Raw genomic sequence first — 15644 nt, 5'->3', positions numbered from 1 at the left:
TGTGAGATTGTCGCCTTACCCTAATATATTGCTTTTAATAAACCTTCCATCCTAGTTAACGCTAGCATTCTTGGTGTGATTTTTATGAAAAACTTCATCAAAAGAGACGTAGATAGCCCTGAATTGTAGAGCCGCATAAACTTCGCGATTCCTACTAGATCCACTAGAAACTACATTAATTTGTTACTTCCACTTTGTAGATCGAGTAATTCCTTGCACGATCCGTTTGGGGTCTTATGCTCGTATTATATTTCCCTTTACTATATTATATCTACTGCTGATTCCAATGCTCTTTTTATATCACTAATACTACCTTTCCCGTAATTACTATTTTTTTTGTATGCATATTTTTTTACTTTTGGTTGTGTTTAGCTCTAATTTTTGTCGAATATTAGTCTAACATCTATATTTCCTGCATGTTCACGACCGGTTCGGTTACACGTGTCGCGCATCATTCGGCAGTGCCCCTCGGTCGGTTGGGCGGGAGGAGAGCTGCGTTTCTGCCTGGGATCCAGGCGTAAGAGGCTTCGGCTTGGTGTCGCATGGGCCACTTAATGGCGCAGTAATTGCATATCCAAAGTAAAAAAAACATCGTTGAAAAATATGACATACATTTTCCTGAGTTAGCCCATTTCCACCCTTTGGTCGAAAAATCGACCCGTGACTTTGGTTTTGGACGTTAGCGTAAAATATATATAGCTTTGAAAATATGGTAGATTACACCTTTGTTGACTTAAATAATTTTTGGAGGGGTATTTTATATATTTAAACCTCCTTTTAACCGCGCAAATTAACTTTTAGGATTTGTAAGGCCTAAAGCAAATATGTAGAATAATCTGAATGCTTCAAATGTTATATTATATTGGATATATATATTGCACAAAGCTCAATCAGTGTAGTGTTTTTTGAAAACGCTAAAGTTAAAATTTACTGTTCGATTTTTCGACCACTGGTCGTAAACGATATACAAAAATGCATAATTTTCATTTTAGTGTTAGTTGTGATTTATTATGCTTCATTATATCCAATATTCTAAGCAAGGAAAGCCAGGGACTAATTACACTACTCAACAAAATACAATTTTTTTTCCGCTGTGCACCAAAATTATTTTTTCTGATAGATGTGAGTGACAGCTTTAAACATTTAAGGTTTTTTTGTCCCCTATTTCAACAAAAAGGGAGATAGAGGAGTTTATTTACGAGAGTAACAAACGAAACTGCGACTCTATTTCATGATTGGATACTCATGAAGTTTGTAGTTTGTATTGGCGAACAAATGATTGCCTATTCCTGCAATGTATTTATAAAAGAAAAGCCAATTCGGTTTGAATTTAAGTTTTGGGCTGTGTTTGGCTGAAGAATAACCCTATTCATTTATTCCGTATGGTGGTGCCAATGTATTCCCGGATCAAGGATGCATTGACCATTGTTTGGAAGAAGCAGTGGTTATAAAGCTGTGGAGTAAACTGGAGAATTAGTTTCACCATTTTTTATGTCTCATAGATTGATGTCTCGACTATCTGAAATTAATTACTTTTGCACAGACACCTTTCGAGACAACTGGATGAAAAACGCTTCACTTGTGGATAATAGAGCCATGAAAAAGAGAGAGCGTAGTTCGTCGGATTATATATGCGAGAAGTAGAATGAATTGTTGAACTGAAACGATAAATCAGTGGTTACAATTGTATCGAACCATGAAGGGTCGAGCCCATGAACTGTCGATCCCATAGTCCAACTCTTTGACAATTGCCACAAAGAACGTATTAGAATACGAGGTAAACAGTTGTTTTGGCCGTTATTACCGGCGCTTTGGTTAACTCATTGAAGCTCCAATGTGTTCTGACCAATCATGCAAACTTTCTAGAACTAGAAGATGGATTTAAAAAAAATTGGTCGGTACAACAACAAATAGTGAATTCGTGCGAACAACTGTCGCTGCCCGATGTGGCTATCGATAAGTCTTTTAAACATAACAGAGGCCTTTTTGTATGAGCTGGCACTAATTCGTGGGTATAACAGCTGTAAATTTGGCGCTTAACAGTACAAAACAGCCATACTCTAAAATCGGACGAACAAGCGAGATATATACACTTTGTTACATAGGGGTCGTCAAATTCCTTGGACCACCTCTTTATAAACCCAAGTAAGCTCATGGTCTCATTTACCATGGTATAAATGTGTTCAGAAAAGTTTAACAATAAGATCATCAACTAAGGTAATTCTCTCAAGAGACACACAGCAGAGGGTGTAAAGAGCCAACAAGGGGCTAAAGCGATGAAATTTAATTACTTTGCATTTCGAGGCATTAAGATGTAACATATTTACAGAACACCATGACTGAACGTTATTGAGATCGGATGGCAATGGATATAGTGAAATGTTATGTCCTTATGCTGGACACAAAGTTAAACATCATCCGCACACATGAGTACACGAGAGTTTGTTCATTATAAGGCCAGGTCATTGATAAAAAGTATGAAAAGCAGTAACATTGATAGGTAAAGAGTTAAGAGTGCAGAGTTAAAATTGTCTCAAACATTTTAGGAATAGCGGATAACTTGCTACCTTATGTAGATAAATGAGAAAAGATTATTTTCAGATCAGGGGAAGCATGAAGAATATGTGTGTAGAATTGTGAATAGTTACAGCAGGGGTCCACACAGAGCGTCCCCAGAATACTTAAGTACACAGCCAGGAACTCCGTCAGGACCTGGTGAATACACCGGCTTAACTAGTCGAAGATCATGAAGCGTGAGCTTTCACTTACGGCTTACGAAGATGTTAAACTATTTAGGGTCCTGTGAAAAGCGTATCCTGGCTCGAGATGAGTAATTTGTATAGCATTGCGAGTTAAGAACGGAGAAATTTGACCGAGCCATTACAAAACGCGAGAGGAGAACTAGCTTCTTGAAATTCTATAGTCTTGATTTTAAGTTTTTAGGTGATAAGTTTTGAGACAGGGATAGGTCCAACAAGCCGACAATAAAGTCATCACGTGACATGGGCAAACGGTTATTAGACTCGTTTACCGAAGACCAAACAGTACCTGGCAAATTGAAATCACCAAGAACTATTGTATGGTCTTTATCTGATAGCGAGGTAGAAGCAGTTTTTAACCCATCCGTAACCTTTGTACCAAATCGAGTACAGAACGAGGAGGAACGTGTGAGTCGCTTCTGGGCACGAGACTCTGCTTTTATACCCGTACTCTTTTCAATGCTTTTCAATGAAATAGTAGTGCTGGGTTAAATTAATTTAAAAAAAAAAAAAAAAAAAAAACAAAGCAAATTAATTTAAATAAGCCACCATCCATAAGCTCAATTCAGATATCGAATAATTGGATGAAAAAAAGTTTTGGACATAGCGGTACTTTTGATTTTGGAGCGTTGAAGAAATCATTGCTCTGTCCAGAAGAGGAGACCTAATAGTTAAACTAAAAACTTAAGACAGGAGGTACAATGGGATTGAAAACTAAGTTGCATGCACTCTCACTATTGTATTTAACCCAATTAACTATAAGAAGTATACTGAAAAAACAATTTCAAATCGCTCTGCCAGTGATGTGACAGTTCCTCGACGGTTGATTAAACATTATTTGAATGCAAGAAGTCCCATAAAGCTCCGCATTTGGGTCTGAGAGTACATGGGTGCACTTCAGTTTGGAAAAACGCATGTGGAATGGCCTGTGTCACAGTGACAAAAATGGAAAAAAAGAGCAAAGTTTTAGCAAGGATTATAATCCTATCCAATAATTATTGGCTCATCTCCTGTTGAAGCGATGGCCAGAGATTAATGACCCATGTTCGGCCGGTGCAAGTTCGCAATGAAAACCAAATTGATTAAAAACCAAATATTGTAGCTCAAGAAACATAAAGAACATTATTTTTTTTCATTTGAGTTTTGTTGTTTTTTCGATTTTCTAAAAAAAACACTACTATCTCATTGAACAGCATATTTCATAGGAATTCAGCTTATGTCATGTAAAACAAGATGGAATTTTAATGTATGGATATTTCTTCGGTTTTCTAATGCTAACATTCCAGTCTATTTAAAATGGTATAAATTGTTCAATTTGGGTTGTTCAATTTTGTTATGCAGAAGAAATTTCATAAACGTAACTTCGTCTCAAAAATTGTCTGCTTTGCAAAAATACACACCCATTCGCCCTTGCAGTTTCTTAGCTTACTCACACAGGCAAGCGAATTCTATTTTTGGATTTGCACGTGAGCGAGTGAGATGGCGTTCGTCGCTTCAAAAAAAAATTTTCGCATATGGTAATTTATATGTATGGGCGCAATTTATCTTACTATTATACATATTGTCTTTGGTAGGAGTAACATAAAAGATATAATTTGATCGATTTGATGGGAAAATTCTGAGATATGAAAAACAAAGAATCTACAAGAACCAACATTTTTTATTAATTTATTTTTATTTTTTAAAACGAAAAAATTGTTGCTCCCATTTTTGCACAATTAATTAGGAAACATTTTTTTATTAATTGAAAGGTAAAATGCATACATATTATACAAAAAAAAAAAAGATATCTAATGCATTAAAACTTAATTGGCACCATGACCAGGATCCATTTAGTGTCTTTTTTTTTTTAATAATTTTTGTTTCCCATTGTCAAAATTGGCTCAGGAATTATTGGTCAGAGAAACAATATTTTAGGTTTTAACACGTGCTAAGAGCTGTCGCAGCCCGATTTGGCCGATGTATCATCGATGTAATAGTAATAAAATCTCTGTTACACATAACAGCGGCTTTTGTGTGCGCATACACTAAATTGTTCGCTGAACTAGACATAAGAAAATATAGAATATCGATGAAAAAAAAAGTAATTTAAAACCGGATCCAAGCTATTAATGTATTTTATGCCACGTTTCTTTGAAGCTACATATGTATATGATAAAATACTTATAAAGGTTTTCACCAGCATTATAACCTGTGCAGACGGTACTTATAGAGTACAGGGGTATATTCAATTCGCGTAAACGTACACGAAAAGTAGGATGAAATAGTTTCCGATCCATAAAGTTAATATACTCTCGATCACCGATCAATCTGTCGTATGTCCGTCTTGATCAGCGCTTAAATCTTAGAGACTGTGAAAGACTTTAGACTTGTCAGAATTTTAAAGTTATGAATTATTTATTTACTGCGTGCAACAAAAACAAGGTTTTTGCATAGCAACAACAAGACTTAATTTTTTTATCTGAGCACATACTTTAGTAGTATGAACTAACAGACAGTTTTTAGACTCGGTTTTCAGTGCGTAAAATAGCTCTCCGAGTATGTTGTTATAGACGATAATTGAAACAGTAGTGTTGTGAGCTGTCTGGCTGTCCGACTGCTTGACAAAAAAAAACGAGAAGGAACGTGTGAGTCGCTTCTGGAGACGCGACTCTACTTGTACCCGTACTCAGTCAGTATAAGCTTATGGTTTTTTAGAATGTAAAACTTTTTTTTTTAATTTTACATTTTACATTTTCTTTGCTACATCTGTTATCTACATCTACAATGTATATTCTACATCTAACATGTAGATTATACATGTACCATTTAGATTCTACATCTTCTCCGCCAGCGGGCACTCGCGTACATAACGAGGCAGAATGTGCGAGCGAGAAAGAGAATGAGTAGCGGTTCCCTTGCTGAAGGAGGCCGGGGAAGCAACTTAAAATGAATTTCTTCATTCTAGCTATAATTATGATCCGATCCGATTTAGAGTCGGCAATCTGGTAGATATGGGCATTCTCTACGATACTGCGCTTTTAGTTTTATTGTTTCTTTAAAACTGTGCCTGCCACAGATTTTCGTCCTTTGTGGGGGCGGGGCGAAATTTTGAAATACACTTGTAGCAGTGTGATATCACATGAGCCTGGAAACCAAATTTGGTTGCCCTAGCTCTTATAGTCTCTGAGATCGAGGCGCTCAACAAAACGGACAGACAGACGGACATGGCTATATCGACTCGGTTATTGATGCTGATCAAGAATATGTATACTTTATAAGGTCGGAAACGTTTCCTTCTCTGCGTTGCACACATCCACTTTTACCACAAATACAATATACCCCTTAACTCTTTTTGAGTACGGGTATAAAAAACAAAACGCGAACTCATATTAAGTTAAAAAAAACTATCTTTACTCGACGAGAATAAAAATGTATTTTTAAAGGACTCTCAGAGCGTTTTACTTATTTTTCTTTGTAATTTTTGAATTACCACAACACAAATTTTTTATGTGGCAATTTTTAAAATTTTTGATTATTACAAAATTGCGAATAAGCCGAATACATGTAAGTGAACAAGGGAATAGGTGTAAGGGTAAAACTGAATTGATCGTTTTTTATTGATCGTGAATTTTAGTCAATTTTTTTTATATTTACAATTTGGTATATATATTTTTCATACGATTTGTTTGCATACAAATAACACACATTAAATTGAACACTACAAAACAAGTTTAACAAAACTTAAGGAGATTTTTCGTTGTTGATGCTTTAGCGCTAAAATTGGCCAGAGCAAGACCGCGCAAGGTAATGTGCGGATTAAAACGTAGGTTTTACAACACATGTATGACAAAAAGCCATATGCACGAATAGATATTTAACGTCTGTACAGTGTGCCATGTGACACTATAAATTCATAGAAATGTTCCAAGTAGATAATTAAGATTTATATAAATAGAAAAATAAAGCCAAACACTTTGTTCTTAGGAGCACTGATGACTTGATATAAATTATTGTACACATAAAATTAGTGTTAGTTTTTGAGCGCACCTGGCATTCGTAAGGTAGAAATGCAATATTAATCTCCTTTAGAGTTTTGATCTTTCTTGCAGCGCACGATTTACACAAATCGTTAAACAATTCCTCCGGGCAAACTATAATTATATGCACATTAAAAATTTTGATTTGTATATACAGAAAAATATATGTATATATACATATACATATACTTTACTACATATATATATATATAATATGTATATATGATGCTATATACAGAGAACGGAGTAAATAATATGTATGTGTATATTTATGTATGTGTATAAATTTAAAGTTGACAGTAAAACTGGAGATCTGATTTCTGATTCTGATTTTCCATTTTTTTAGATAATAAAACAGTTATTATTTTGTTTGATTCGGAAAACACTGAAATAATAAAAATGCTCACTTGGCAGCTCAAAAATCAAAACTATAAAGTTTTTATAGTTATGAATATGAACAAATTAAGGATGGAGGCATCGATTTGTTAAAATCTTTCATTAAGTCAGCTACATCATTTTGCCTATTATTTATGGTAGAAGTTAGTTGTGGGGCGGAACACACAAAAGGTAGATTTAAAATAGCGTAGTATAGATTTTATGTTATATATTAGAGGAACGGCATAGGAGTTTTAATTTGACTAGAGAAGCGCTGAACGCTTTTAATACCTGAGCTTCAGACGCTAGAAATGCAAGATTGATTTCTTTGCAGGTACGGACATAGCGCCGACAAATACCTTTATGTGCTTGCAGCATATCGAATGCTCTGGGAGGAATGGCTATTCAGTAATGTGGTTAGATTTCATGAAAATAATAAAAATCAAAATACGAAATTATAAAAAAATGGATCTCAAACATAAGAACACCAATAACTGGCAACTAGAATCATACCCTCGGTGAAAAAGACATGCGCAAACCGGTACATGGGGCGCGCAGGATTCTCAAAATCCCGTATTAATGCACGAACAGAATCATCTGACGGGGTAATTAAATAAATCGCATCCATGGTGGGTAATGGCTCACGTTTCTTGTTGATGTCCTCTACCACTGCGGATGATATCGGTTATTTTGTACGTAAGTAATAACAAACAAAAAGACTTACAAGTAATACCCTCAGCACTGATCTCATGCATCTTGGTGCAGGCGGAAACCATTCGCATACCCAGCTTATCCACCACCAACACCCGCCACTCCATGCCACCAGCTCCATTTTTAACAGCCAATGGAGCGCCATGCTTCTTTGGTGGTGGTGGCTTGTACTTGACCACCTCGTTCATGATTTCTAAGGTTTCATGCAAAATAAAGAAATTCATTTAATTTTATAAAATTAATATTTTGAACTACACATTCAATAAGTCCCCGACATTTTAGAGTAAAAACGACGCCAAAGAGATATAAGTAAAGATAATAAAAATTAAACGAGAAGGAACGTGTGAGTCGCTTCTGGGAACGCGACTCTACTTATACCCGTACTCAGTCAGCATATAAATTTTTGGGCATATGATTTTTTAGAATAAAAAAAAATTTACATTTTACATTTTTTTGCTACATCTGTTATCTACATCTACAATGTATATTTTACATCTAACATGTAGATTATAGATGTATAATTTATATTCTACACTTCCTCCGCTAGGGGTTGCTCGCGCACTGAACGCGGCAGAGTGTGCGAGCGAGAAAGAGAGGTTGCCCTAGCTCTTATAGTCTGTGAGATCCAGGCGCTCAACAAGACGGACGGACGGACAGACGGACATGGCTATATCGACCGGCTATTGATGCTGATCAAGAATATATATACTTTACGAGGTCGGAAACGTTTCCTTCTCTGCGCTGCACACATCCACTTTTACCACTAATACAATATACCCCTTAACTCTTTTTTTTGTACGGGTGTCGGGTTTCTCAGCCCGGTATTTAGTCGTAAAATCTCTAGGTAATAACACTAGTCAACACGATTTTTCCTCAAGGAACAAAACGAACTTTTTCTTAAAGATTTGGGGCTTAGAAATGGTTTGATGATATTTTTTTTTTTTTTCTATGGCAGAACTTTTTTTTTAAGAATTTTTGAAAACTGGTATTTTTTTTAAAGCTTTTTTCAGAGTTAGCGCTTGTTTTTTTCACATAGCTCTAGTATCTTACGTCTGGTTGGAAAGAAACGCGATCAGGTACAACGTACAATGTACAACCCTTGTTCGTTTGCTTTGTTCCCAATTGGCAGTTGGGCTCGCAACCTTCCAAAAGGTATTTTTTGTTCATTTTTACCATATTTTAGGTTTGGTTAACGAATTTTAGCTCCAAAGTCTCTCCATAGATTTTAATGAGCGATACCTTAAACGACGCCAAATTAACGCACCGACTTTTCCTGAGTTTTTAAAGTCAAAATTTCGTAAAAAATACCGCACAAAAATCATCATTTTTGCATTTCAATGCTTTATATTTCCCAGACGGTAAGCTGTAATCACAAAGTGCTTAGGCTTAACTTCTAGCTGTTTTAATTATCTTTTCAAAATAGCAATGCTTTACAACCAGACGTAAGATACTAGAGTTATGTGAAAAAAACAAGCGCTACCTCTGAAAAAAAGCTTTAAAAAAAAATACCAGACTTCAAAAAAAAGTTCTGCCATAGAAAAAAAACATAATTCTTTAAAAAAATTTAAAGCCCCATATCTATCAGAAAAAATCGGTTTGGATCCTTGAGGAAAAAAAAGTTCGATTTTGTCGAGTAGTGTAATTAGTGGAGCAGCCTTACGTAAATCATCTTCATTTTTTATTATTTGCACTGCCCACTGTAAATACCCATTGTCTCCGCATATGCTTGCGCCGTTCTTTCGTCTATCTATCCCGTCTTCTTCGTTCCTGCACTTTTCTCGCGCTCTAGCTAACGTGCGTTCTCAGCTTAGCAGCAGCCCAAGCTGCAATTACGCTCTCTTTCTATCGCTTTCTCTCGCTCTCTTCTAAGATTCTTGCATAGGGCAAGTATTGATCTTCATATCCATTGCATCACTTTATTTTATCGGTCATACTGACGCATACTTTATTTTAACAATACGAAATAAATTGTACAACATTAACGGCTATTGAAAACTCTTAATAGCCAAACAACGGTTATAAAAAAATGTGTTGTAAACTAACGTATACATTTAATATATAATTTATTTTGTCGTTTAGGAAGGAGTTGAGAAGATTTCCATTTTCAAACGTTCAACCAGAATCACACTTTTTTAAATTTCTCCAATGCTTCGTTGATGCTGAGTTCGAGAATAGCGGGGAATTAGCATTGCTTTAACAAAACGGGATTTGAAATCAATCACATACAAAAAAATTCGTGTAAGTTGATTTTCTCTATATATTTAAATTAAATAATTATGAAAAAAATAAAAAAAATGTTCAGGACCGTGCACAAAAAATCATGGATGGAATTATTTGAAAAGAAATAGATTGATGTAAAGGGATTTTTAACGCGCACTGTGTCAATAAACGATAAGATGTGTGACAGTGTAGCACATGAAAATCGAGTTAAATATGAACTTAATTCGGTTTTGTTTCGACTATGCAATCATGTTTCTATTTGTGGTGACTGCTGGGCTCTATTTGTTGAGAAACACAAAAACGACCTTTTCAGTGATCAAAATCTGAATGATTCAAATTAAGTTAAAAAAAATAAAATTTCCAACATCAACATGTAAATGCGGCCATATGTATGTATGCCATCGTTTAGGAATTCGCATTATACCAAAACTGAAAAAAATGGGTAATGGTTTTTACCCCCGGCCGATATTGATATCGATATTTTATCTGACAAATGGGAGCTAGCACTTCGTTGTGCCCGTCTCCAGCACCTCAACAAATTCTTGCCAGGAATTTGCCAGTTATTCCGTGAGAATGTGGAACATAGCTAAAACAGGGTTGATGAATCAGCTCTTTTTTGTTAACAGTGCCAACTGTTCTGAGCTGGGTGTCCGCTGTTTTCTCAGTCCACACACGGTCCCGATAGGCAACTATCGATATAAATCTGTGGATTCCGCTCGTGTTGCTGGATAAACGAAAAATTCCTACCACAGTTTTTATACCCGTACTCAAAAAAGAGTTAAGGGGTATATTAGATTTGTGGTAAAAGTGGATGTGTGCAACGCAGAGAAGGAAACGTTTCCGACCACATAAAGTATATATATTCTTGATCAGCATCAATAGCCGAGTCGATATAGCTATGTCCGTCTGTCTGTCCGTCCGTCTGTCCGTCTCGATGAGCGCCTGGATCTCAGAGACTATAAGAGCTAGAGAAACCCAATTTAGTTTCCAGACTCATGTGATATCACACTGCTACAAGTGTATTTCAAAATTTCGCCCTCTTCCGCCACCACAAAAGACGAAAATCTGTGGCAGGCTCAATTTTAAAGATACGATAAAACTAAAAACGCAGTATCGTAGAGAATGACCATATCTACCAGACTGCCGAATCTTAATCAGATCGGATTAAAATTATAGCCAGAATGACGAAATTAATTTTCAGTTGCTTCCCCTGCCCCCCCTCCCCACAAACGACAACGCAACTCATTTTCCTTCTCGCTCGCACACTCTGCCGCGTTCAGTGCGCGAGCAACCCCTAACGGAGGAGATGTAGAATATGAATAGTACATCTATAATCTACATGTTAGATGTAAAATATACATTGTAGATGTAGATGTAGATAACAGATGTAGCAAAAAAATGTAAAATGTAAAATTTTTTTTTTATTCTAAAATTCTAAAAAATCATACGCTCAAAATGTATATACTGACTGAGTACGGGTATAAGTAGAGTCGCGTCCCAAGAAGTGACTCGCACGTTCCTTTTCGTTTTTTATATGAAGTTTGACAGAAATTTGATCGATTCCGTAGTGCTGGATACTCTGCTTTAGATTTATTTTGGTGAGGTAAAATTTTGGTGCCATTAGAAATAAATTTATTAAATATATACGAAAATAAATTTTCAATTATATACACATATGATCATAATACTAGGTACACGTTGAAAATGTTAAATTAAAATCAGTTTTATCGTACTTTATGTGTTGAAAACAAAATTCTTTTTTTTTAGTAATTTTTGTTTTTCAATATGTTGCAACTCCTTGACAAAAACATGAAATAAGGGGAATCCTTATAACAGAGCTTTTATTGAAAATGTGAGTTGACAACATTTTGGCTGATCAATATAATAGGTACAGTGTCAATAATTCTTCAAGTAAATAGTTTAGAAATTATTGCTTGTTTTGCCGTTTAGGTTAAATTTCATCTACGTAAGTCAAAACATAAACAAATAATTTTTTGTTCCTTACAAGAATGGATCGAAATTCTCATTGTACAGAGGAGGAAGCCCGATTGTCTCTTAGTCTGAAAAAGAAGGCCATCTCTTCGGGCCATTGCCAAATTAATGAAAAGATCTCATAATTTTGTTAAAAATACTTTAAAAAGGAAACCTAGTCATGAAACTCGCCGAAGACCACAGAAAAAAAAGCCAAAAACTTGACCACTACATTATATCTCTGAGCAAAAATTACCCATTTAATCGTCAAAGGTTATTGAAGCAGAAATGGGACAAGAAGTTAGTGCTCCAACGATCCGTAGACGGCTACAACAAGCCAACCTTCCAGGGAGAAAAGCAAGAAAGGTTCAAACATGGAGGTGGCAATATAATTATGAATGAATGAACAGAATGAGGAATACAAGTTCATATTGTAGAGTGCTTTGTTACCCTATTCTGAAGAAAATATGCCCTTGCGTTGGATATTACAAAAGATACCGACCCAAAGCACACATCAAGGCGTTTGACCAACTTTTTGCAGGAACAACAAATTTACGTTTTAATGTGAACTAGTCAATCTCCCGACTTGAATCCAATTGAAAACTTGTGGGGTGATTTAAAAAAGAAATTAGATAAGTTTTCATTTTTAAACAAGCGAAAATTATGGGAGGGCGTCCAAAAATTGTGGTATGAGACACCTATAGAAACCTGCCAGACGCCTTTTAAATGTATGCCAAAAGGAATTATAAAGGTAACTAAAAATAGAGGTGGATACACTGGATATTAACTAGTTAATACTAATAAAACAAAAAAAATATTAAATATTCATTTAACAAATTTGTATCTTAACAACACTTCAAGTGTACCTATTATTTTGATCAGCCTGAGATCGACTCTAAAGTACAAATGGATCTCTTTTCTTTAATAACATTATCCTATAGTATAAAAAACTTTATATTAATGAAAAAAAATGCTTAAAGAATAATTGGGAACTAATTTTAATTTTCAAATATCGAATAAAACGCTCATCGAGACGGACAGACAGACATGGCTATATCGAATCCGCTATTGGTGCATATCAAGAATATATATATTTTTTATGGGGTAAAAAAGTTCCTTTCTGTGCGTTACATACACCCACTTCGACCACATATCTAATATTTACATACATTCCTAAGCTCGTCGGGTACCAGACATAAATAGGTTGGATGCCAAAACACGTAAAATTTTGTTGACTAGTTTCACATGCCTTAACTTCTACTTTTACTATGTGTTTGAAAGAGAGAGAGGGTAAATTTTCTTCTTTATTCTGGCTATAATAATAGTTTTTCGCGATATATGAGAGAGCGGAAGAGGATGTGTTTTGGTTTGACATCGCAGGACACAATTTATTCGGTGGCTTTAGCTGTAATACTATCACAATTCCATATCAACTTTGCTAGTTACGCTAATCAATAATATATGTACGTATGTATAATCATAATCAATGACCCACCCTAGTTGTGTTTTTGTTCTTAAACTATTATTTTCGTTTGACTCATGAACTGATTCACCTACATACATATATAAGTATGTATATAAGCAAACTGTGAACACATCAATAGCATTAAACGTCGACCAACGTGTATAAATACACATATATATCTACATAAGCCATTAATAATTGAGAAATAATTTTGCTTAAATAAAGAAAATAGTTTTAGTCAAAGCTAATAGTAATTATTATATGGAAAACAAGATTCATTAATTAGGTATGATGAACATACGCAGTCCACCATGTATGATATGTACATACTTATTCTGTGGTAGTAGGTATACATACATACATATATTTTTAAGCCATTCAATTTTTCTCCTATACTGTTAGTCACCGACAATTTTGTGGGAATAATCAATAAAGGATGTACACGACCTACGACATGTTGGTATATAACTTTGTAAAGTTAGTATGCACTTACTCTGGCCCACCAATACTTTCAACGCCATCTTAACTGGATGTAAAAAGTTATGGAGCAATAACCTATTTAAACCAAGCACTCTAATACACAGAACTTTATGTTAAGTTTTCCAAATATTTTTGGCACACAAATTGTTGTTAAACAATTTATAATTTCGTTTTGATGGCTTTAGGAAAACGAGTGATGTTAGTTTGACCTATATGTATTTAAGATATCAACGAATTTTCTAGTCGATATTTTGAAACATTGGCGGTACTCCACCAAATGGTTTTGATTTTATATCGATCAATTTGAGTTCAGTTCAATCAAAGTATGCGGAATGATATACGAAAAACTTTTGTAATACAAGTACAAAATTTATTCTAAGTCGGACCAACTTATATATATTTCATTTGTTTTTTATTAAAGCCCAGTACTCAGATCCGAAAAAACACCTCGCGAACAGAATCAGGGTTGATTTTCGTATGAAACCGATAAGAAATTTTTTCGGGCAACAACTGTTTTATAGGCTCTGTACTAGAGTTGGGTAACGAGAGTTCACTTTAATGAACAAGTTCAGTTGCTCACTTTTAAGTGAGTGAACAACTCACTCACTTTGCTCAGTTGCTCACTTGTGCACTCAGTTGCTGACTTACTCACTTGTTCACTCAGTTGCTCACTTGTTCACTTTTTCAGTTGTTTCCTGTTCAGTGGTTCACTCACTTGTTCAGTTTTTCCCTGTTTAAGATTAGTCTGCAATACACAAGACAAAACTATTTTGCAGATCTTGCACTTGGCCTTTTGATCGTCCAAATCAGAGGCCTTCAGCGTCATATACACTGTGCATAGGAAAAAATTTCGGGCAGCGCAGTCGGCACACGTACAGCGTAAAGACTTCGTATGGTTTCGTTATTCTGCCTGATGACGTAGCGGCAGAGAACATGCTATGCACAAACGGCTTCATATTCTGCTCGCTTGCCTCAGCGGCAGAGAAGCATTCGTGTGCCCTATGCACAATTCTTCGGCTTTCGCAGCGGCAGAGAAATTAGTAACGTATTTGACCTCGTGTCTGTTGTTTTCGCACACAAACGCACCAAAAAAATGTGTGAGTTTGTGTGCCGACCCCTGGTCCAAATGCTCAAAATGATCCCAAATCGAACTTAGTCTACGTGTTAGATACAAATTTTGTTCACTTGTTTAACGGTTCCTAGTAAAGAATTTCGATTTGGGATCATTTTGAGCATTTGCACATGGCTATATCGACTCGGCTATTGATGCAATCAAGAATATATATACTTTATAAGGTCGGAAACGTTTCCTTCTCTGCGTTGCACACATCTACTTTTACCACAAATACAATATACCCCTTAACTCTTTTTGAGTACGGGTATAAAAAACAAAACGCGAACTCATATTAAGTTAAAAAAAACTATCTTTACTCGACGAGAATAAAAATGTATTTTTAAAGGACTCTCAGAGCGTTTTACTTATTTTTCTTTGTAATTTTTGAATTACCACAACACAAATTTTTTATGTGTGGCAATTTTTAAAATTTTTGATTATTACAAAATTGCGAATAAGCCGAATACATGCAAGTGAACAAGGGAATAGGTGTAAGGGTAAAACTGAATTGATCTTTTTTTATTGATCGT

At 35.3% G+C, this 15644-nt stretch overlaps 1 protein-coding gene across 3 annotated transcripts in view; it reads right to left on the bottom strand.

Moving 5' to 3' along the window:
- The window catches only part of LOC111080954 (protein ROP), a 33655-nt gene extending 19433 nt beyond the window's left edge, over positions 1 to 14222 (bottom strand). For 2 of the 3 annotated variants that reach the window (XM_041595401.1, XM_041595404.1), the window contains exons 1-4: positions 14014 to 14222; positions 7878 to 8057; positions 7667 to 7822; positions 7445 to 7554 (exon numbers count right to left, since the gene is read on the bottom strand). In XM_041595401.1, the coding sequence (XP_041451335.1) occupies positions 7445 to 7554; positions 7667 to 7822; positions 7878 to 8057; positions 14014 to 14041 (474 nt within the window). In that variant the 5' untranslated portion in view covers positions 14042 to 14222. Of the gene's footprint in view, positions 1 to 6788; positions 6893 to 7444; positions 7555 to 7666; positions 7823 to 7877; positions 8058 to 14013 lie in introns of all 3 variants that reach the window. The other variant, XM_041595403.1, reaches the window with a different exon arrangement.
- Positions 14223 to 15644: the final 1422 nt, after the last annotated feature.

Source organism: Drosophila obscura, unplaced genomic scaffold (genome assembly GCF_018151105.1).
Source record: "Drosophila obscura isolate BZ-5 IFL unplaced genomic scaffold, ASM1815110v1 contig_58, whole genome shotgun sequence".
Classification (NCBI taxonomy): Eukaryota; Metazoa; Arthropoda; class Insecta; order Diptera; family Drosophilidae; genus Drosophila; species Drosophila obscura.
Note: the sequence above shows the minus strand (reverse complement) of the source record. Positions and strands in the feature narration are given on the sequence as shown.